Source organism: Pieris napi, chromosome 16, assembly GCF_905475465.1.
Source record: "Pieris napi chromosome 16, ilPieNapi1.2, whole genome shotgun sequence".
Lineage (NCBI taxonomy): Eukaryota > Metazoa > Arthropoda > Insecta > Lepidoptera > Pieridae > Pieris > Pieris napi.
Window position 1 is genome coordinate 8514741 of NC_062249.1, and position 24907 is coordinate 8539647.

At 32.1% G+C, this 24907-nt stretch overlaps 4 protein-coding genes across 4 annotated transcripts; 2 read left to right on the top strand and 2 right to left on the bottom strand.

Moving 5' to 3' along the window:
* The first annotated feature begins 178 nt into the window (after positions 1–178).
* On the top strand, positions 179–22415 carry LOC125057362 (UNC93-like protein MFSD11). The gene is made up of 8 exons (XM_047661014.1): positions 179–512; positions 8480–8649; positions 17469–17645; positions 18363–18534; positions 19715–19823; positions 20180–20305; positions 20737–21041; positions 21422–22415. The coding sequence occupies exons 1-8, from the start codon at positions 426–428 to the stop codon at positions 21635–21637; spliced, it is 1362 nt and encodes a 453-aa protein (XP_047516970.1). The 5' UTR covers positions 179–425; the 3' UTR covers positions 21638–22415.
* On the top strand, positions 12596–14841 carry LOC125057363 (protein ALP1-like). Its single transcript, XM_047661015.1, has 2 exons — positions 12596–12926; positions 13726–14841. The coding sequence occupies exons 1-2, from the start codon at positions 12628–12630 to the stop codon at positions 14609–14611; spliced, it is 1185 nt and encodes a 394-aa protein (XP_047516971.1). The 5' UTR covers positions 12596–12627; the 3' UTR covers positions 14612–14841.
* LOC125057365 lies at positions 12944–24777 on the bottom strand. The gene is made up of 4 exons (XM_047661019.1): positions 24764–24777; positions 18149–18152; positions 14770–15269; positions 12944–13665 (listed from the first exon to the last, which is right to left on the bottom strand). Exons 3-4 carry the CDS (start codon positions 15122–15124, stop codon positions 12959–12961), a joined length of 1062 nt encoding a protein of 353 aa, XP_047516975.1. The 5' UTR covers positions 15125–15269; positions 18149–18152; positions 24764–24777; the 3' UTR covers positions 12944–12958.
* LOC125057366 (transmembrane protein 70 homolog, mitochondrial) lies at positions 22668–23623 on the bottom strand. Its single transcript, XM_047661020.1, has 2 exons — positions 23075–23623; positions 22668–22930 (listed from the first exon to the last, which is right to left on the bottom strand). Exons 1-2 carry the CDS (start codon positions 23516–23518, stop codon positions 22736–22738), a joined length of 639 nt encoding a protein of 212 aa, XP_047516976.1. The 5' UTR covers positions 23519–23623; the 3' UTR covers positions 22668–22735.
* Positions 24778–24907: the final 130 nt, after the last annotated feature.

Consider the following 24907-nt stretch of genomic DNA (forward strand, 5'->3'; position numbering starts at 1 on the left):
CTAGCTAGATTTGTAACGAATGTAGATTTCAGCTGTCTGTGTCACTATGACTTTGACGTTTGATAATATTTACAAAATACTAATGGGCATCCAATAGAACATTACTGTCATTGATCCAAACAAATATAGCTTTTATGAAAAGCATATATAGTACTAATTTGGCGAATCAAAGATCTTTATTTACTTTGGTTGTGGATGTGGATTTGAGGAGGGAGTTCGTTTAGTATTTTGGAGAATGCAACTGAAACTATTTATTATAAAAGCGTACGCGTTTCGTGCAGTAGTGTAATATCTTTTTGTTCTTTTATTATTGTTTTTTTTTTCTCTTCATTTTAAACTAAATACCTTCAATACTCACGCATATATAATAGAAAGAAGACAGTGGTAATTTTTCACATATTAAATCCAATAGAAAATCTTTCACGATGGAGAGAAAATTTATGAATGTTATTCTACTTGGGTTCGGATTTATGTTTGTTTTTACTGCATTCCAAACTATGGGAAACATTGAGGTAAGTAAAAATATGATGTACATTGTACAGGTACCTACTTTAGGTCTTAAAACAGTTACAATATTTACAGATTTACATATTTTATTCTACTTAGATATATACCCTCCAATTATTTTCAACAATTTTCTATTTGAGTTAGTATATCATACCTTAAGCATGTTCTACTTTTAAATAAACATTAAATTTTAAACTATTATTACAAACAGACTTATTACTTTCACAATTAACCTTCAGTAAGTAAGCAATATTATACATGAAGTATAGGGTATATTAATTGATCTCAATATATTTATAGAACACTAGGTTGTTAAAGTATTCATAACATATAATTTGTTTTAATAATTTTACCATGTTATACATATATGTAGGTGATACATATAGTACATATATGTATATATATTACCCATTACTTCTTTTAAATATATATGTACATAGATTATGTACTTAAAATGTATGTATAAAAATTACATTTGATTATTGAATGATAGAGATGAATTTGTATTTAAGTTAAAATCAAATATTTTAATTTTACAATAACAGATTAAGTTAAAATTCTCAACTCATATATTTGGCTAATAAATCAATATGGAACAATAATTAACTAATTTACAATAATGAACCATAAACCAGAAACAAGCCTCCTTTCTGTTTACGTAGGTAAAAAAATAAAGGTCGACATTCCACAAAGGCCGTCACTTGGAGGTGTGTACTCCACGCGACGTGCGTAACATACACAACGACGCCCGCATTTGTTGGTATATTTACCACTTTATTAACTTTTTCTTCTAGTAGGTTAAAAGCACATTTAACCTCTGTGGGACGTGTAGAAAATATATAATTGCGCCCATAATATATATCAAATAAACAATTGAAAAGTCTTCTGTGTCAAAGGATTGTACACGCTATACCTCATTGAACAGATGCTGTAGTGGCAACCGTTAGGTAAAGGTTTATTGAAATCCCAGGTACTTTTAAGTTATAACCTTTGCTAATATAAAATATAAGAAGTCTACGAGGGTGTTCGTTTATCTGTACTGTCAATCATATGCATATTCTAATATACCATGAAATACAATAACACTACACATAAATATTCCCCAAAATAAAAAGCGTTATTAGGATCATTACCCAATAGTATAGTAGAATAGTTATTTCAATCATATTAATATACTAAGCAAATAATCATACCAAGTCTCAACGGGAAAGAGGCGCGATTATATGGAAAGTCGCATTTTACGTCGCACGCAATTCAACTAGAAGTCTAAAGAAACTACTTCAAGAGTAATTATAAATGTTATGTTTTGTTATGATTGAAAGCGCAATGTTATCGCGAAATCCTAAGTGATTAGTAGTAGTAGTATGTATTTCATATAGGTAGGAAAGTATGATCAAAACGGGTTTATACCGTGCTTATTATGTAATTTTTATTTGAGATCATCGACACGCTTGTGTAACCGTAACAGCATACATATTTTGTTTTTGAACTTTTACATAGGAGCAATATGCGTTTTGTTCTTGAGATTACTTTCAAGGTTTTGTATACGATAAAGGGGTATGATTGAGACATTACTTGTTATTTGGGTGAAGGTCTAGTCAGGCCAGTTTTAGGCATAACTTAGCATGCTAGATCTTTCAAATATGTTTATCTAAGAGTTTCAAATCTGCCTTGCGATTCTGTAACTCATTTTTCAAACTCTCACAGCGGTTTTCGCATCGCCGGTCACGCTCAAATCAGTCGTGAAGAAGTCATTTTATGATTTGGCATTCTGATAAGGTGGGAGCTTGTAGTTTATTGTTTATCAGTAGGCCTGGGCTGTTCTGTTCTACATCCTACTAATATTATATACGCGAAAGTTTGTAAGTATCGATGGATGTAATTTCATGTAAAAATACTGAATGGATTTTAATGAAACTTTACAAAAATATAGCTTTTACATCAGAATAACACATAGGCTACAATTATAAAGATAAAAAACGTAACGTTATAAAGATGTGTAAATTGCCCAAACTATCAAGTAAGCAAGAAATAATCTAAGTGCGCTGCCAAAACCGCTAGAGTCACACATATGTAATGTATGATGAAAATGTTTTTTTTAAATAGTCAATATCTTTAGTGGTTTTTTTCTACGCCACGCTAATATAAGCTACTCGAAATTCGAATCCTGCGCAGAGGAAGTCGCGGTCACCAGCTAGGTATACAAATTAAATTTTTACGCCCTGCTCTCAAGTTAAACTACGTTAAACGTTCGTCGAAGCTTTCATTTCTCATACGAATTGTGGGTTAGATAAACAAAGAATATATGAAATAATTAAACTTTAGTAAAAGGAAAATGGCTATCAAATAAAATCCATGGCAACGCTTAAAGGGAGATCGTTTCCGGCATTCTAATATCTTCCGTTATAATCAGGAAAATACAATCAATAATGCCTTATAGTGACGTTTCGATAGCACTTTGTTGGAATAGATTCATATTGCTGTCTTAATTACAAATGCATGTACGATTTCTATATATATTTAAATGCTTTGCTTGTATATTACTTACTATTCACATCGTTTACTGAATAATTACATAATTTATCTTTCTACATGAGAACAAAGGAATAGGAAAGCGTATCGAATTCTTAATCTCACGATTAACATAAAAATTAGTTTTCATACTAGCAATAGGTTATAAACATTAGTTTAAAATATCGAATCGATTTAAGCTCAACGGTATTTCCTAGACTAGGCAACCAGGGGCGGATCTACTTAAGATCTTTTAGGGCTGCAGACCAGGGCGCGTAGAAATAAAGGGCATCATCCCCGCATCAAAAGCATTTTAATTTAAAAAAATATCTAAAATAAAAAAAATTTAAATCAACGTTGGTATCCAACTGAGATCAATCAACCCATGTGCGATGCGCGTCTTAAGAATGGAACGTGGAATTCCCAGTCGTTTCTTTTCTGGCGGTGTATTTTGTCTATTACGGGGGACTTCGCCATAATAGCCCAGAGACAAATTCACGATACGCCCATGTTGGCCACAACAAAAAACATTATTTATTATGGAACAATAGGAGTCGTTACCATAGTGTGATATTTCGAAGATATATTTAGTGTAAAAATTATTGAAGTAATTCATACTGTAATAGAAAGATTTTTTTCAAGTTTAATGAACTACAGCGATATAGATATCGCATTATCTTTTTTTCTATTTGTTTTATCGTTAATTCTTTTCTTGTCTAGGGTTGTTGTCTTCAGTACTTGTTGAGACATAGTCGTTTATGTAATCCTTGGGTTATCGGAAAATTTAAGTGATAGAAATCATTGGATCTTATCGTGTTGTTTCTCGATAATATGAAGGATTCTCCATTCTGGATGTAGGTCAAGCTGATTTAATTGACTTGATAGCACCCAGGGCCTTCAATAACATGTCATGAAGATGACATTGTTATCAGCGAAATAATTGACTCGCAATTAAATTTTGTTTTGCGATATTTATTTGATTAGTCTTATTTATTTATAATAAGGGCATTACAATAGTCGTACATCTTGTAAGAAAAAAAATAAAAAGTAGTTTTTATAAGTCAAACACAGCATGCTTTGTTTTAACTATTATTCACTAACAAAATACATATAAAACTAAAAACATCTGATTATAATGAAGTGAGCAAAATATTGCTTATTGCAAAAAAATGTGGGGTTAATTACATGGGAAAATTTATTGGCTAGCTTACACATCCTAGAAATAGTAGAATAAGAATCTTAAGGACAATCAGTTTAAAGTTTTTTATTGACTTATTTTAATTCGTGCGTCTTTACTGGGGTAAAAAGTTATACCTTAAAATAAGGTATAATAATCATGACTTATTATTTCCTTGTGAATTGTAAAAACTTCTAATTTATTTTAAAGTCGCGTAAGAATTACTGTTACACCATATTTTTTGTGCAAAGGTTATATTCACACAATTTTTAGGTACGATTTGTGTACGATTACGAACAAAGAAATATTGACTACGCACATAGAAATTATTTACCTAGAAAATAATGTCTATATCGGTTGAGTAAATGCAATGCCGTGTTGACGAGAAAATTGCAATGTATTTCCACAGAGGAAAATTGATTGCTTCGTCTTCTGTTACAATATATTAATGAAACACTTTACGATGTCGTTAGAAAATGTTTCATGATAATACTATTTAATAATAGACTCCACATAAAAATATTCACTAGACCTGTGTTTCGGGAACCAGTTTAACTTTAACTAATATTTTTTTAAATTTCTTTTCGGTTTTTTCTTGTATACCATACCATAAGCAATCTTTGCTATTTTTAAATAATAAATAATTTAATAAATAATAAAAATATTTTCTTAACCGCCTCATTGAACTAGCTGCTAGTATATCTCATGACTCATGAGTATGTTTGACTCATGAGGCCTCGAGAACACTGCCATTGTTTTCAATGGAATCAAATAATTTTTTTTATTCACTGGTATGAAAGTTAATGTAAGTATAAACTTTTTTTAATCGGGGAACTGGTAGTAAATATAAAAGTTGAGCTTTTATATTTACTACCAGTTCCCCAATCGGTGTTCGGCCAGAAGAACTGGCAAGAGACTCTCCGCCTCTCTTTAATGGAAAAAAATATATATTCGCTGTAAATCTATAGAGATTATTCTGTTTGTATTTTTAAAAAAATCAGTGGTGCTACAACCTCTTAGGTCTGGGCCACAGATTTCTGAATCTGTTTAATGAACATTTTTAAATCTAATAGGCAAGTAGGTGATCAGCCTCCAGTGCCTGAGACACGCCGTCAACTTTTTTTGGGTCTAAGATATGTCGGTTTCCTCACGGTGTTTTCCTTCACCGTTCGAGCGAATGTTAATTGCGCACATAGAAAGAAAGTCCGTTGGTGCACAGCCAGGGATCGAACCTACGACCTCAGAGATGAGAGTCGCACGCTGAAGCCATTAAGCCAACACTGCTCTTCTGTTTGTATTATGTATGCAAATAAATGTATAATGGATTTATTAGCGAATTATGTAATGATGTCGTAAGTCAGTCATTTTAGTGGGCAGGCTTTTAGGTCACAACGTAAACTTCGACATTTAGTTATGACCAAATATAATTTAATAACTTCAAATGCATATTTAAAAACATCGCCAAACTGTTGCGAAAGTTGGCAATAAAAACAATTGCTACACATTTGAGAAGAAAATGGAAATAAATGTTTATTATATGTGGATCCTTTCCGATTTAGTTAACAAATTAGGTGTATGTCAGTGTAAGTAAAATTCTTGATAATTAATATTTCAATAGGAATCGAAAATGGTAGAGGAAATCCTAGCCTATCGTGTTTTAAACAAGACACTTTCGTGGTTTATACAATAAAGACGTCATTTCAATTAAATAATACAAAATCACCATGAAGATGGCTTCATTAATATGGATTATAATTAGTGTTGGAAAAGGTAGAATGTGTATGTAGATCCCCGACTCCAACCACACATAATGCATATGTTAACGTAAAATTGTAAACACCGTTAGATTGTAATCTATCTCGCGAGATTATAAACTGTCGAAAGATTGTGAACCTCAGCTTACTGCTTACAATTTAACGTATTATTATTCGGTAGATTGTACTACACTAACTTAGTTATCATTCAAACTTCTTTGGTCAATTACAGATTAATTTTACTTTCCAACAATTTCATATAACTACCGAATAATAATACGTTAAATTGTAAGCAGTTCGTTGAGGTTCACAATCTTTCGACAGTTTATAATCTCGCGAGATAGATTACAATCTAACGGTGTTTACAATTTTACGGTGACACATACATTTAATACAAAACAATTTAAGTGTTATTTTGGACAGTTTTGCAATTCTGGTTCCATCGCCTTGATGCGAAATGAAAGTTTTGCCCTTTTCGGTCATCCATTTATGTAATTTATTACCGCCCACAATGATTAAGTATATCAATAAAAATATTTTAAAGTGTGCGATATTTTTTTCTTAAATTGGAATTCGTATCCTATGGTAATTTCAACAGATTTGTGAAAAGTAATAAATATTGTATTTTTACTTTAAAATATTTTTATTGGTATCAAAGTAATTTGGAACTTTCATTGCATGTATGCTTTTCAACCCTTGCATCAGTGAAACACTGGTTCTTATATTATATACGTATCGTATACTCAAAATTGACGTGAGTTAGGCTCAGATGGCTGATAATCTACTATATAAAAATAAGTCGGGTTTTCCTTCCTGACGCTATAACTCCAGAACGCACGAACCGATTTCCACGGTTTTGCATTCGTTGGAAAGGTCTCGTGCTCCGTGAGGTTTATAGCAAAGAAAATTCAGGAAAAATTTCAACAGAAAAGCGGGATCACCAAACGAAATGTTACATAAAACGAAGCCATCTGGTGGCGAAACGGAGTTCGCCGAGTTTGCTAGTTTGCTTATAAATTATCAAGACAAATGCAGTAATCTGAAGCCAAGACCCATAATGGTTTTGGTGTCATTAGATTATTACTAATATGGCATTTAAAATATTTATTAAAGATTGTGTTTTAACATAAAATAAAACAGAAATCTAACTTTAAATGGAGTTTATCGATGTCACGTCCGAAACTTTATGATACAGCAAGACATTGACATTTCACACGGTCAAGATTCATATTATTTTTTTCGTACTGTGTTTCGATAAAATACTAAAAATATATTGAAAGCCGTTCTTTTTATTTTTATAAATTAAAACTCGTGTAGGGCTAAACTCACGCGTTAATATCACTTTGTAAAATGAACCATTTTACATTAGTTTGTTCAATAAAAAGACGATTTAAAATAGATTTAATTCATTACCTAGTTCTGTATTCAGAAACATACATGCAAACATCTGTATAATGTATACATAATTGGAAACTATTATGTAATAAATCTATGCTAAGTATGTAGTGATAAATTTTATGGTACAATCTTTATATATGTTAACGTAAAATTGTAAAAACCGTTAGATTGTAATCTATCGGTTATCGGTTATCGGTATTCGGTAGATTGTACTACACTAACTTAGTTATCATTCAAACTTCTTTGGTCAATTACAGATTAATTTTACTTCCCAACAATTTCATATAACTACCGAATAATAATACGTTAAATTGCAAGCAGTATGTTGAGTTGACAATCTTTCGACAGTTTACAATCTCGCGAGATAGATTACAATCTAACGGTTTTTACAATTTTACGGTGACATATATATAACTAGCTGACCCGGCAAACGTTGTTTTACCATGAATATTATTTCTAGGAAACATTTTTTTAGTTCAATAAAAATAACTTTCTACTATAATAAAAAATAGGGCTTGATCGTAGAGGGGTGAAATGACAAATCATGAAAAATAAAAACCAAAAGTGTTCTCTAAAAAATAAAATTTGGACCACCCTTAACATTTAGGGATATGAAAAATAGATGCTCTCTGATTCATATACCTAACCGATATGCACACAAAATTTCACGAAAATCGGTCGAGCCATTTCGGAGGAGTTTAATTACAAACACCGTGAAACGGGAATTTTATATATTACATTCTACTGTACCTGTGTATGTCATTAAATCCCTCTTGGACCGACTTAAGTAAATTTTTTATATGCACAAATCACAAATCAGCCCGGCAGATGCAGCAATCGGTACTTTCATACATTGTTTAATATCCTAATCGCTGGAAATATCATACAGGACGTCTGTTGGGTCCGCAAGTAGATTATAAGATCGTAGTTCAATAGACGATAACGTTGGTTATTATTAAATTTTAATAAGAATATCTCAGAAAGTTCACTAAATAAATTCAAAATCGGCGTTGAAGTTCGTACGAGTTGGAATAATTCCAATTCTATGAAAACGATACCTTTTAATGAAATAGTTTTTTCCTAGGTATGGTCTATGCTTACTACATGTCTATATTTATTCATATATTCACAGAAAACGATTCTGGACAGCATAAGGCAAGATGACAGCACGTTTACAGCTGATGGATACACGTCCTTGGCCATCATCTACGCGACCCTCGCTATTTGTAACTGGATGGCACCTTCGGTGATCACAATAACTGGGCCCAGAGGGGCAATGCTTATAGGAGCTGTGACTTATTTGTAAGTATGAAGAATGTTTGCGAATTCAAATATTTAATATATTTTGATAGATAGATTTATATAGGTTTTTAAAGCATACCCCTTTAAAAATCTATGATGAGCTCCAGAACTGAAAGTTATAGAAGAAGATGAAACCTTTGCGTTGGTTATTATAAGCATTCTTATATTATAACCAACGCAACCCAGCAAAAGTTGTTTTGCCATATAAAAAAATAACTATCTACTATAATTAAAAATAGGGCTTGAACGTAGATGGGTGAAATTAAGCGTTGTATGTATTATTGTATGCTGTATCATAAAAAAATAAAAACAAAATTGTTTGTCTTTAAAATAAAATTTAGGGGTTACCCCCTTAACGTTTTGGGAGATATAAATGTTGTCGGATTCACAGACGTTATCGATATGCACAAAATTTTACGAAAATCGGTCGATCCATTTCGGATGTTTAATTAAAAACACCGTGGCACGAGAATTTTATATATTAGATGTAACGAATGTTTTTGAGAAAGAGTCTGTACAAACGTAGTTCACGTTATTCGTAATATTTTTCGAGCTTTTAGCATTGCCGCTTTCGCAGTAATTTGAAATAAACTTCATGTATTTTTAACCTAAGTAAATATAAAAGCTTACATTATAATATTTCATCACAATATACAATTAAAATTATAACCGCTGTTAGGATTTGATAAAACATGATCATGACCTTGTGGGTTAGCGATAGAATAGAACATGAAGCTGACACAATATATAACATATACACGTGTCGTTATATATCGTAGAGATAAATATTCTTGTTAAATACTACTATTTGTTATTATATATACTTTTATTACAAAAAATGTATGAACTTAGATAATGTAAACACTTTTAAGCACTGGTACAAATTATCACATTGCAATAGCAGACTTTCACTAGCAATATTGTAACTGCTGGTATGTGTCTCGTAATCACTAACAAAAACAAGTGAACGCGACAAGCCACAGTGTACGCTATACAAAAAATATTAATAGTTATAGAAAATATAAGCAATATCTGACCTATTATTACGAAAACAATCTTCATTTTACAGAATTTAAAAAATTAAAGGTGTGAACAGTTTCACACTTTTCATTTTATCTCTCAGGTATATTTAAGTATTAATTTAATTTCATTCCTTATATGTATGTACTATTATTTATGTACTATATACATACATGTAGATGTATAGTGCGATTGCGTCGCGAAACACGTGGGCTGTTCACCGTTGAGCAATCAAGGCGATTCACTGCATAAATCTATCGATTTTGTTCTGAATTCTTAATAAGGTTTTATTGTCATATGTTACATTGTGAAACAACCTTTTTAATAATATTGTAATTTTGACACCACTACAAATTTCGTCCCTGTTAATTCGGTCGCAGCATCTTTTATGTACAGAATAGCTTTGATAATTATACACTAGCTGTACCCTGCGAGTTTCTGTAATTCAGTAGTGTCTATAGCCTTCCTCAGTAAATAAACTATTGAACAAAAATACTAATAGGAAAGACTAAAATAACCAAAGTATTCAATGGATTTATTGAAACAGTAATAGCTTAGTAAGTTAATTAGGTAGTTAAGCTTTGGTCGAGGATTACTCTAAAGCCAGTTTGTCCATTTAATTTCATCTATACCCATATTATAAAAAGGAAAGATTTGTATGTAAGTATTTTTCGAATTGGCTCAAAAAGTATTGGACCGATTTTAAAAGTTCTTTCACCATTTGAATGCTTCATTATTACTGATGAATATAGGCTATTTTAATTGCAAGAAAAAAATAATTATCCCTACTAAATAACAATGTTACCCTAGTTGTAAGAAAAGTGCCTATAAAATATCTTTCATCGCGCTGCGAAAACGATTGATGATAAATCTACAATATTAAAGAACATATTATCAGGTATTTCATACATTTATCGCAGCGTTTTCATTGTCTAACTCTTTGAGTTACTTTTTGCAAGCTTTTAGACAGTAAATCACATTTAGTCTTTTCATTTCCGTTTCACGGCAACAACCTCTAATTTGGCATTGGAAGATGTTTGGCCTTTGGTTTCTGGAAACTTCTCCATATTCATTAGGCACTTCAGTCAAGTGACATTTAAAATAGCGATAACGTGGTCACGGATAACGTATATTGAAAAGAGGTAACCGATCTTAGTGGGTCATATAGTTGTTGGAAATTAGATTTTCTATAATATTTGAAAAGTACCAAAACGTTCTGTTTGCAGAAGCATACTGGTTACGTGTTAGTGAAATTCTCATCAAGCGTCAATAAAGAGATAACCAAAATCCTTCTTAAACATTCACAAATGTAAATCTGAATTTTTATAATATTGTCTTATTCATGAGAGTTATTTACATTACATATAGCACACTGTTTCAGCTTTCACAATTTTACATTATTTATTTTTAACTAAACTTTTCTGACGTTTTCTAGTTGATACAGTCCATAAAGCGCGCGAAACGTCGTCTTGTGATAAACAAATGAATAACGTTTAACTTGTTTCAAGACTAATTATGATTACAACGAAATTTTTATAAGGTTTTATAAGTGATTAAAGGCATGTGTTTGTCAATTGTCAATACGAGATTCTGCTGTTAAAAAAACGATGATTGATAAGAAAGTTATATAATAGACGTATTTATATAATAGTCGCATATATTTACTTTCTACTTGAGACATACAGTATTTGTTTTTAACTTATATATAATATTTATAAGTTAAAAAGAAATTCTCAAATAAACCAGGTTTATTGTTCTATTTTGTTTCTATTTTTCGTGATTATATATTGCTTTTTGACTAGAATTTAGAACAAATTTGTGCCGTGTGAGTTGTTATGGCTTAAGCGTAAAAATAATAAAAGTGTCCCAAATAATTAAGTCAAAACTTTGAAAATTTTCAAGAATCCAATTAACATAGAGTAATATTTTAAAGGAACGATTTGTTCTTTTATATGTAACGTAGGAAGACCACAAATGGGCTGACGACATATACACATTTCTGAGGAGAAATGGCTGAAAGAAAAATAAACAGAATCAAATTAAAAGTTCAGGTACCCGCCTTTGCCAAAAAGAGGTCAATACTAGACACGAAACAATAAAAATAATAGTAACTTACGTAGACTGAGTCTACGTTGGATTGGTGTCGTTTTATAGTAAATAGTATGAAATTAAAGTAGCTTTATTTATTATATGTTATAACTCAAAAACTACTTGACCTGAATCTAATATTCACCATTTGACTACATACTTCATCATCCCTAAGTAACCTGCTTTCCTCTGGTGACGCGTTGGATCCAATATACCAATGGCGCTACAACCTTTTAGTTCTAGGCCTCAGATTTCTATATCTGTTCCGAGAACATTGCTAATAGGTTTTTAACCTTCTGAGCCTGACAAACAGCGTCTAGGTTTTGGATCTAAGGCATGCCAGTTTCCTCACGATGTTTTTCTTCACCGTACGAGCGTGTATTAAATTCTCGTATAGACACAAAACCCATTGGACGAAAGCCGGGGATCGAACCTACGACCCCGTCGCACGTTGAATCATTAGAGTTTAGACCAACGCTGCTTTTGGATCCTAACAAGCTTTAAAATATAAGGTTATTATAAAGGATAAAATTAGCAGTTAAGTTGTCGCCCTCAGTCTAGAATGTCTTATCAATAATTAATTATTGATTTACGAATTAATTATTTCTTAGTTACGCTCCAGTTTCACATTCACTCTATCAAGGATTTATACTTTTTGTTGGTTTAATAGGTGCAGCTACGTGTAAGCAAGCTAAATATTTTGAGCGTATTTAGAGCGGGCGTACACGGACTGCTCGAGCAGTTAGCGGCTGACCGACGTACACGGACCGCTCGAGCGGTCGGCGTTGACTGCTTGAGCAGTCGGTTGTTGACTGCTCGAGCAGTCAACGCCGACCGCTCGAGCAGTTGAATTTCTACCGCAGTCTAGTCATGGATTCTGACGAGGAAGCACTGCTTTTGCTGCTTCTGCTCAAGCGGAGACGACGGCGACGACGTCAAAAGAGAACATTTTGGGTTCATCCAATTTTGGAATTAAGAGAACAACATGGACAATTCCATCATTTGTTTATGGAACTTAGAAGTGATGAAGAAAAATTTTTCAACTATTTTAGAATGTCAAAGTCTTCGTTTGATGAATTGTATAATATACTAAAGTCTCACATTAAACGGGAAGACACAATTATGAGGAGAAGTATCCAACCTGAAGAAAGACTAGCAGTAACATTGAGGTAAGAAAAATATATAGTAATTATTAAAATTTTTATTCATTAAAAATATTGGAAATTACATCATCGGACATTACAGAACATGATGAAAGGTCTTCAAATTGAGAATTTTGGTCATCAGCCATTGATGTAGAGGGGCCGGTTGCTGATCTAGAGGGACCAGGCACTGATGTAGAGGTAGAGGGGCCAGTATTATAACCCCATGGTCCACGATAATCATTAAACGATGAATATCCCCTGTCACCATAACTCGAAGGATATGTGTGATTTGTCATCCCTTTAAAGTATTTCACTACGTTAAGTATTTCGGTCTTAGCATCTAATTTATAATGCTCATTAATTTTTTTTAATTCGCCAACTAATGATAGTAAAAACAATTTATCTTCATCTTCATTATCAATGCGCGAATTCTGCGTTTTTTCATCTAAACGTTTGGATAATTTTTCAATTAAGACGTTCTCATCTGTGATTTTAGTAGTTAATTTTCTTTTGTTTCTTTCTCTGGGTATTTTATTTTGACCATTTTCGGTTTCTCCGGACGTAATTTCAGTGTGCTCACTCTCTTGTAAACTATTTGTTTTGTCGGGTCTATCTTCTATTATTGCCTTTAAAAAAGACATCTGCTGATAATATGCATATGGCCGAATGTTGAGGGCTGCTGAACCACTCTTTGGTTTAATTTTTTTAGCATATCTGGTGTATCCATCTCTTAATGTTTTCCATTTTTTCTGTATTAACATGGCTGTAACAACAAAAAAATATAAGTTAGTATAATTGATTGATTTATAAATATGTTTTACAGGTATTTGGCAACTGGATGTACATTTATGGATTTGCAATATAGTTTTAGAATAGCATCAACAACAATAGGTAAGATAGTGAGGGATGTTTGCAGAAATATATGGATACATATGAAGGATATGTGTATGGAACAACTAACTAAAGATAAATGGAAAGACATAATAAATGGTTTCAAAAAAAATGCTCAGTTTCCGAACTGCCTCGGTGCCGTTGATGGCAAACATATTAGAATAATACAACCCGCGCAAAGTGGATCGTCATATTATAACTATAAAAATTATTTTTCGATAATACTTCTAGCAGTATGTGATAGTAATCATATGTTCACTTTCGTGGATATAGGCTCATATGGAAGGCACGCTGACTCGACTATTTTCGAAGAGAGTTGTCTATATAAAATGTTACAAGAAAAAAAGTTAAATATACCTCCACCTTCTGCAATATCACAAAATGGACCGTTATTACCGAATGTGTTTATTGGGGATGAAGCGTTTAGCTTGCAGGAAAATTTAATGCGTCCATATGGTGGCAAGAATTTACCAGAGAAAAAAAAAATTTTTAACTATCGGTTATCACGTGCGAGGCGATATATTGAATGCACGTTTGGCATATTAGCTAATAAATGGCGGATCTTTCATAGACCACTCAACGTCAACGTTGATTTCGCAGTGGATATAGTAAAATCATCGTGTGTTCTTCACAACTACGTAAAACAACGAGATGGAAATAAATTTGAGGATACGTTTGAGGGTCTTCCTTATTCTATAATACATTCAACCCAGCAAGTTCGTCCAGGTGGACCTATGTTAACAACAATCCGTGAAGAATTTGCTAATTACTTTGTGAGCGAAGAAGGCAAACTAGATTGGCAATGGAATATGATATAAATCAAAAGGGCGCCGTCCGTATAACATAGCCTCTGTATTCTTTTAAATATTAAAAATATAATAAGAAGCAAAACAACTATTATATTGTTACCAGTCTGTTTTTTAATAATAAATAAAATAATAAATGTGTGTGTTAAATGACTGACTTTTTTACTTACCGATTTGATTTTTTTCTTCAACTGGTTTTTCATCAAAGTTCTCAATTACTTGGGCACAAATAATTGCCCATGCATTGTTCTTCTTTATTTTGTCGCTGTGTTCCTTAAGTTTATAGTTCCAAATAAGTTCTTGCGTTTTAATTGCGCTAATAAGGGCATCACTATCGCACACGCCCTCCATGTTCAAAAAACAGCCGGCAAATGAGAAAACAGACGCCGCGAGGCCGCAAAGGGCGGGGGGGGAGAGGGAAGTCGGAGAGCTGTCGACTGCTCTAGCGCAGTCAACGGCTCGAGCAGTCGGTGTATGCCTCGCAACCGCTCGCGAGCGGTCGACGGCACGATGGAATTTCATCATGCAGTTGACGGCTTGAAGCGGTCGCGACTGCTCGAGCAGTCGTGTGTACGGCAGCGAATGAATGGCTATAGTTCACCGCGCGGTCGCGGCTTCAAGCAGTCGGTCATAACTGCTTGAAGCAGTCCGTGTACGGCTGGCCTTAGTCCTCATTTTTTATTTTGAGGTTTTTTTTTTTGAGGTATTTTTGTAGCATAAAAACTTTTTTGTCCGGCATGAAGGTGTCAATTCCAAATAAAACAGAAAATGTGTTCTGCCCTATGGAAATTAAAAATGTTTTTAAAATTTTGACCATCGAAGATCAATGTATGAATGAACCTAACCGCTTTTTAGCAAATCCATACTTGTATTCATTTTAAAATAATATCGCTATCCCGACTTGTTAGCTCGTTCACACATTATATATAAGTCTTTGAAATTTTAACTCAACTGCATTGCAGTCATGTACAACAGGTATAGGAGTTACGCAAGTGACTAAAACATTTTATAAGTTATATACGCTTGTACTTAAATAGTTTATTAATTATGGACCAGTTGCATTTGTGTAAAGACCTCATATGCCATGACCAATATATGGGAGTTTCGCTTTTCAACTAATAATGTCTTGTAATAATTACTACTAGTGTGTTGAATATAGAAACTGGGCTTGTTAAACAGCGATATTATTAATAAATTCAACAAAAGTATTAATTCCCTTTCATTAAAAAAAAAAAGATCCTATAGAATGTAAAGAAAAGCTGTGTCCTAGTGACTTGCGTGCGACTCTCAACCCTGAGGTCGTAGGTTAGATCCCCGGCTGTGCACCAATAGACTCTCTGTGTCTGTGTGCGCTTCAAACACTCGCTCGTACGTAAACCAGACGTGTGTCGGACAAAAGACTGATCACCTACTTGTCTATGAAGTAGAAATGATTAAAGAAACGGTTGCTATCTGAGGGCAAGACTCATATAGTTACCACTTTATTCCCTATTGATATGCGTGAGCGTTTTATTAGTGTATGTACTCCGTTCTTTGGTTTTAACATTTAATATGTATAGCTAATAATAAAATAATTACCATATTAACCTATGGTCAAGTTTCGAAGTATCTTCAGTCTCGATTTCAAGAGTTACTAGTTTGCAAGTATTAAAAACTTTTGTTTCTGCACTCCGTCATTGTATCAACAACTACTGTAACTCTATTTAATTAACATACTTGAATTTTATAATTATAGTCTATTTAAACAGTAATTAAACTTGATTATCATATTAAATGCAACATAAATAACTCGTTTGTGATGTAGTTTCGTAATGTAAATAGAAATAAATAACAACATGACGTTTAAAAACTTATATGATTTTATATAAAACGAAATAGGATTTTTTAAAGAGGGCTGCTATTGGTCTATCCGTATACAGCAGTGTTTCCCAACGTGCCCACGCCTCACAGGGGCCATTTAATGGGCCTATTCGAAAATTTATTAAAATATTTTGTCATTTGAATTTCAGTTTTTCATTATATGTTTTGAAAATTAACTTACTTTGTTTAGTTAATAACTTCCTAGTAATTTTCTAAAACCTATCATTTTAATTTCTTATGTATGTTACATAGGGGAGGGCATAAGAATGTTTGAAGGGCCATGGTGGGGCATGGCACAATGAAGTTTGTTTGTTTGGACACACTGGTTTACAGCGTTTATTAGTTGTTAAACGATTCACTCGTTTTCACAACAACAAAAACAACCATTCAAAATAAAATTTGAATGGTTTTTTTTTTGTTTTCGTTGACTTATGTTGCAATGGAATTCATGTCTCACTGAAAATTTATAATAATTTATTGTATAAAAAAGATAGCAGTATTTAAATAATAATAATATTATATATATTTTGTTTATTTTACCCACGAATATCATATATAATTGAAACGTGTTTATATTGTTTTAATTATGAAATTGTAAAAGTTATTATTTTAGAGTGTCATATGAGTGGTATATGCGGATTATTTAATCTCGCTGGCAAATTATTACGATATTTCTGGCTCATAATTAGATGTCTGCAACGGCTTGGTTATAATGTATCTTCGCAGTGACTACAATTTTAATTTCGTTGTGTGGCGTGATCGTATTTATCACTGGTAAAGAAGTAGGTAGTAGGTACATTTTTTCTACGTCTTGGTGGACAACATATACGTATAGTTTGTGTTTGCACCACACTACTATTCATTCCTTATTTATAAACTATGTATTTAATAATAATGAATCTATTATGCCGTTGAGGAATTTTTAATGTTTACCTGAATCAAATGAAATCCATGAAAATACATTTTTAATTGTTCTGTGATAATGAATATTGTATTAACTTTATTTCAGATTCTTCATAATAACATTCCTGTTCCCTCGAACATGGTTACTCTATGTGGCGAGTGTCCTAATCGGCGCAGGAGCAGCCGCCATTTGGACCGGCCAGGGTAACTACCTCACACTCAACAGTGATGCTGACACCATATCCAGAAATTCCGGGATTTTCTGGGCTATGTTACAATGCAGGTAATGTTAAACACATGTTATTGAGAGATTTACAAGAGGGCCATGGTTAGTTAAAAAATGTTTGAATATTTTTTTTTTTAATCTAAAGCATTCCTCTGACCCAGAAAGCTTTAACTTTTTGTCTTACTTATTTTGAACAAACAACTTAAACTGGTACAAATAACTTAAATGGCATTTCGCGAATACTATTCTACATATTATATACTGCGTAGTTTAAAAACTGGACCATATTTAATGTAGCTTGAAAAATAGATGTGGTTTTGCATAGTTCGAAACAGGAACTAGAGAGCTACGATCTCGAAACATTTAACTCAATGCCGTGTAAACCGGCTCTAAGAAGGGACTACATATTTCCACACTTTCGTGTTCTATTAAGTATATAATATCATTTTATGAAAAATACAGAGCAAGGATTTTTTTTAAATTAATTATTTTACTACTAAGTTGAAGTAGACGTTACCCACACTTTGAGAGATCCTGTGGAAATAAATCAGTCTACTAACACCGCTATAAATTAGTCATTCTATAGTATCATCTGTCTCTTTTCATCAAACCGTAAGCACAATGTGGTAAAAAGAGAAATGTGGCAGTTCATTGGAATTACCATAGTCTAAATATTAGACACGTAGAAGATCCTATTATTGGTGTAATATAAAGTAGGATATATATATTTTTCTTTTGATATATTTTTCTTTTGATATATTTTTCTTTTTTCAGTTTGTTCTTTGGCAACCTCTTCGTGTTCATAAAGTTCCAAGGCAAAACTCATATAGATGTTGAGACCCGAAATGTGGTATTTGGTGCTTTAACAGCAGTGTCTATCGTTGGTATTGTTTTCCTGCTGCTTTTGAGGCCGACACGACGGGCGCCGGCTATTGACGATGCCAAGGTGAAAAATTTAAATGCAAAATTTCTTAATGCATATTGCAATTCATACATTTATTTATAGTATGTTTTATTAATAATAATTGATAGACCAGTTTTCGGACTTCTGTTACCACATGTTATACAAATAAATAATTTCATACAATATCTATGAAAGAGGAAAAAAGAAAAAGTCGACGGGACAGAATTATTTCTTTCTATACAGAAGTGAATAGATTTCTTACGTGTATACTCGACTTTCCCAATGACCCCTTGTTGGGGCAGAGGGTGCCCACAGTATGCCTCCATCGCGTCCGGTCTTTCCGTATATTTATGCCAGTCGTTTAACGTTAAATGTATAAAAATATTTCGAAACTTTCTCTTAAGCGTCAGGTCAAATTAACAAATCATATTTTTATGACATTAGGAAAAGACAAGAAAACGAGTACTTCCGGAAACATCGTGTCCAACATCCTTAAGGAAAATTATTATGTTGACTTTATTTATTCTGTATTTTAATGAATTTATATACTTTAAAGAAAGATATAGGTAAAGTAAACAAACTGTTAGGATATTTTTGTTTATATGATTCTGTAAGAGATGTTTATGCGTTTTAACTATGTCCGGGGTATTAATTAATTCGCTAGGCATAGGTTCAATTTAAATTTATTAACATTTCGGTCTAAGGGTAAGATTAGGAGTGGCGACTTAGTCTGTACTAAGTTTCCCGTTTGTCAAAATCTAATACGTTTTTGACATCACCTTATAAAAACTAAACACGTCTAATTTCACTTTTTTTTAATTAAGAACTCTTTGTTTGTCAAATTGTATTAACGCCTTGATGAAAAGTGACATGGCTAATAAAAACGATAGAAGGGCTTAATAAACCCAAAACCCTAAAAAGCATAGACAAAATTGTAGAGAAGTATAAACTTGTAACAACTGAGATAATTAATCATTTTATCTAGAAAGCTATTACATGCGTTGTCCTTATGACCTATGGAAATAAACAAACATTTCCATGACGTTTATAAATACGAACATGCTTCGGATTTAATTGTATGGAAAAATCCTTTGACCCATTGTAATATTTGATTGAAATTCAGTTATTAGTTGCGTATGCCTTAAAAGCCGAAACCGGTCAAGGGTGACACGGTGTTCACGTCGGTTTATTATGGCAATTAATATTGTATTTTATGTTGCAGTGCGAAATCGTGGTCGAGCCGGAAGGTCCTTTGGATGCCTTCAAAGGCGCCATAAAGTTGTTCTGCACGCGTGATATGATTTTCTTGAGTGCCGCTTTTATTTATACCGGTAAGTTTAATATCAACTGGAGTTTTATTGACCTGTGGATGATAATGAATCATTATGTTACCAGTCCAAAATTTGTTTCGAATTCTACTTATATCTAATCAGTTTTGATAGTTATACATGTATCTAATAAAAAAAAGTATTCTATAATAGAACTAGGTATTCAGGAAAATATTAGATTGTTTTTATTTGTGTCCCTTTTAGGGGGCAAGGGCAAGCCAGGGCGGTCATCAAGATCAATAGAAGCCTAGATAGCGATTTGCTTGTTTGCTAACGTTTATTCAATCTTGATAAAAAACATACCACATTTTTAGCTAAAGTTCTATAGTCTTTGACTTTTAAATGGCACTTATTTTCAGGTGTTGAGTTGTCATTCTTCAGTGGAGTGTACAGTCCTAGTATTGGGTTTACATTGGCTATGGGCGAGAATGTTAAACAGCTTGTGGGTCTCTCTGGAGTATTCATTGGAATGGGAGAGGTTCTTGGTAAGAATAACACTACCTATTTTAAAGAATAATAAGAAAATACTTATCTGGTCAGGAAGTAAATTCTTTAACTAGTTAAAGATTGAACTTCAACAAAATTTAGAATGAATAAGAACTTTAATTATTTTTTTATTTATATTATGAAATTACTCTTAATACTAACCTATATTGAGCAGATACATTTTTGTATTTGTTTCACTGATAGTTTTTCTTAGTTTCTAGCATTTTAATATACGAATTTTAACTTTCTTTTAGTTAAAGAAGTTTGTCACTATTAATGAAGGGAAATAATTATTTACATCACATAGTTCACACCCATTACCTAAAAAAATTAAATTTGTCGACCAAGATTTTAACCCATAAAATCTATGAGAACATTAAGAAACGTTAAAAACTATTTAATTCTTATTTCAAAAATAATTTGATTACAGGTGGCGCCCTCTTCGGTATCCTAGGCAACAAAACAACTCGCTGGGGCCGGGACCCAATCGTGATCATGGGTTATTTCATCCACATGACCAGTTTCTTCCTCATATTCATCAATTTGCCCAATGTAGCTCCATTCGGTGATACAATGGACACCTCCTATATAACACCTTCGCCATACTTGGCCATGTTGTGCAGTTTCCTTCTTGGTTTCGGGGATGCCTGCTACAATACTCAGATTTATTCCATATTGGGCGGGAAATACTCTGACAATAGTACCTCAGCGTTTGCGCTGTTCAAGTTCACTCAGGTAAATTATTTATTCACCTCCATGTAATTTGAGATTTAACTATTGATTACTAAACTACACTTGACCATATAAGCAGTCAAATCTTTAAAAATTCTAGTTTAACTTGAATCGTGTATAAAAATAGGAATAATAAATAGACAAAAAAGTTTGCTACTAAAAGTAATAATTTATATAATGTAACACGTTTTTTTGTTAATTTTATTGATTGCAAACATGTGATCAGCCTTCTGTGTCCGATACACCATTTTTGGATCTAATACATGCCTGTTTGCTCACAATACTTCCAACGTAGAAGCAAGTGTTAATGTCATCGATACACATTACTTTTATTATTGTAATTATTAAATTGTATATTTTAACACGATATTATTATGTTCCAGTCATTAGCTGCAGCAGCTTGTTTCTTCTACTCATCGAAGGCCCTGCTTTCCGTCCAATTAGGTGTACTAGCAGTTTTAGCGTCTATTGGTACTGCAGCCTTTTGTCGAGTAGAATGGTCTGACAGAGCCCGAAGTCGTCTTGCTGTTGACAATGTTGATGAAAAATTGTCACCCGTCACTCACTCTTTGGCGGAAAACACGTTGCACTATGACTGAATTTGAAATAAGTGAGGTGAGGTGAGCAATCACCATTGTTGACTGTGTTACCTTTAGAATTATTTACTTTCCGTAACGATTTTAATGCAATAAGAAATGCTACTTAAAAATCAAGAGCTTTTTAGTAAAATTTGTTTTAGTGATATTGACTGTAAATTTTTGTAAGATACTTATATGACACTAAAATTTTTGTATTGTATATGTATGTAGTTGTAGGAATACCATTACACCTTCTTTGAAATCATTTGCAACCTTTTTAGGAGCAATTTGCTAAAAAAAATGCTATTGTTTAATTATAAGTAACATTGTAACATCCTCCATGATAACAATTGCACTAACAAGAGAAGAATAGAATAATATTTTTGGAAAGTATTATAAAATTAGCTATTTAACAGTTATTATAAACATCTAATTTTAATGTAAATAAGCTGATTAATGGCCCTATGTAGAACATAGGAATTACTAACAGCTTTATTTTGAATAATAGATTAAAAATGTTACATAACGTTTTAAGTGTTGTATGTAATATAAGAATTTATTGTGATGTATAGATAACATTTTTTAAAATAGGCAGAACATTCCAATTTAATTTTTTAAGTAAAATGGACATTATTTAATTTATCTAGTCAATTTATTTGCTATATTTTTGTAAACACAACATAAATTATTACAACTGACTTAAAATTCCACTCTACTTTAAAAAGCAAACAAAAGAATAAAATGTCCTATTAAATTTAAGTATATAAAATAATTATATTAATAAAATCAATTAAACATTTGTGTGTTTTTTTTTAAATTATAAATTGGGGTACCTAACAGTTAAGCATTTTAATTTGAAAATTCTATTAGATATGAGGGTTTGATATCTAATAATATATGAATAAATTAAATTTTGTTTTATCCCTAATATTACATTGAGATAGAATATAATATAGTTTAAAAGAATATTATAGTTATTTACCTCTTAGTCTTACAATAAATATTAAGTGTTTAACAACAAAAAAGATTAATTTGTATTAATACTCTTCCATTATACCTTATATTTTAATATATATAAAAAACAAAAACATATTCTAACACCTAAATCTAATAGTTGATCTACTTTTTAGTTTCACTGTCATCTATTTCTCCTAGTTTAAAGTCTAAAGGTTTGTCATAGCCCATGATCTTAGCGTAATCTAGAGGGTCATTGAAATGCCGGGCTTCAATAAATAAAGGCTTGCCTTTAGCAAACATTGTTGTAAACATTCCAGGGATGTCAGGTACTACTACATCATCTGGTGTGAAATCCACCTGAAAAAAATTTATCTAGTAATTTTTACAATAAAAAATCCAAAATTTATTCTACTATCTTTATTAAAAATAGATTTAGCTACAAAAAATAAACTACTTTTTTATTAATACATATTCTGTTTTGATGTTGAAAGAGAAACTTACCTTTTTTGGTACTAGAAAAAAACTGTATGTTGTAGCTTTGTATAAAGATTTTTCGGAGTCATAATGGATTTCCGTCACATACTTCTTTGTAATGATGTGGAGTAATATTGGAGTTACAAATGTGAAGAAACCTACAACTGAACATAAAGCTACTAATAACGAAGTGCTTCCGATTGTTGAAGCCTCCTTGATTATAATGGGCTGAGCAATTAGACCAGCTATACTTGAACACAATGAAAAAACCTTTACAGCTCGAATTTGTGGCGTCAAGGTACCGTAATAGATCCGTTCAAGTTTTGCATCTTCCTGCACTTTACTAGCAAAGTGTCTTGAAAAACAATTTTGAACTGTTACACATTTTATAACATCCAATTCTCGTATTACTTTTTGAGATAAGCGACATTGATTTTGTAAAATAATGCTTTTTGAAAACACACGCAACATTTTTTAAACTAATGATATATTTAATATTTTGATCATATAGGTAGTTTAAATAAAAAGCTAGCCTTATATTAATTATTAGGTTATGAAACTATTTGGATATTTAATATCTACTCAAAAGTCTAAACCCGTGAGACATTGACACTAGGACATAATAATCTGTCAACTGCCAAGTGCCAACCCGTAACTATAGATACAGCTAAGTTTAAAATATTAGCTTTTGTCTATGAACCTAAGTATCTGGAACGCCAATTGGCGCCAATGTCTCAAAATAAGAATAAGTAGTACGTATAGTACTGAAACTTAATATTGGAATCGGGATCGGATATGTCTTTAAAAACTATGTAAGCTTTTTGTAGATAGTTATTGCTAAATAATATTATTATCACAATCTTGCTAAAACTTATAATTTATTAATGTCACATTTATTTTTCTAATCGATGTTTTGTTGGACAGTTATCTACGTCATAGCAGTATCCTGTTTCTGTATCGAGTACCATTGGTTCTGGACAGTCGCACCTTGAAAATCCGCACATTGTTCCAACGAGAATTTCTTCGGGATCCTTACATGTTTTCTGTGCGGGCCAGTAAGATTCAGTGCAGTTACTCACTCTTTTCATCATATGTTCTGGACAATTATCAACACCTAGGAAGAGAAAATCGTAAATAATTCTAATTTTCGTTAATTGTTTCGTAATAATTCTAAAATTCGTAATAAATCGTTAATTCGTTCAAACGTTACATAATATATTGGTAGCGGCGCGGAAGATACTGAAAGTACTCTTAATGAAAAAGACCTAGAAAACTACTTTTGAGCATCTAACAACAAAAGTTTATTCCAAATGCGTTTTTTAAACAGAGTTAATACATAGTATATTGACTGACGACTCTTCATCCTTAAATTAAATGGAAAACACTTGACAGGGCGATGCCCTGAATACACAGTCATAATATGGCGTTTCTATCTGCAGTAACTTATTACTTTTAGTAGGTAATTAATAAGTAATACTACTATGAGTGCTGTAGTTTTTTGTAAGGTTAGAAATATAGAATATTGAAATAATAATTACGGTATTCAAACACGTTGCTAGTAGGGCAACGTATTTATACCCTGAACCTAAGAATCGTGCCTACTGAGAGTGTAAACATTGTTTATTATCTGTATTAATATTATAAAGCGGAAAGTATTTGTATTTTCAAAAGCAACACATTCAAAAAGTACTCAACCGATTTCTAAAAATCTTGTACTATTAGAACATTACCCTTGAGGGAAATGCTTGCTACTTATTTTATTAGATACATTATTATTATTATCTTGATATAAATACTCACATGAATTATTGTGCCAAAGACACTTTGATATAGAAGACGGCTCGTAAGCCAAAATAATAT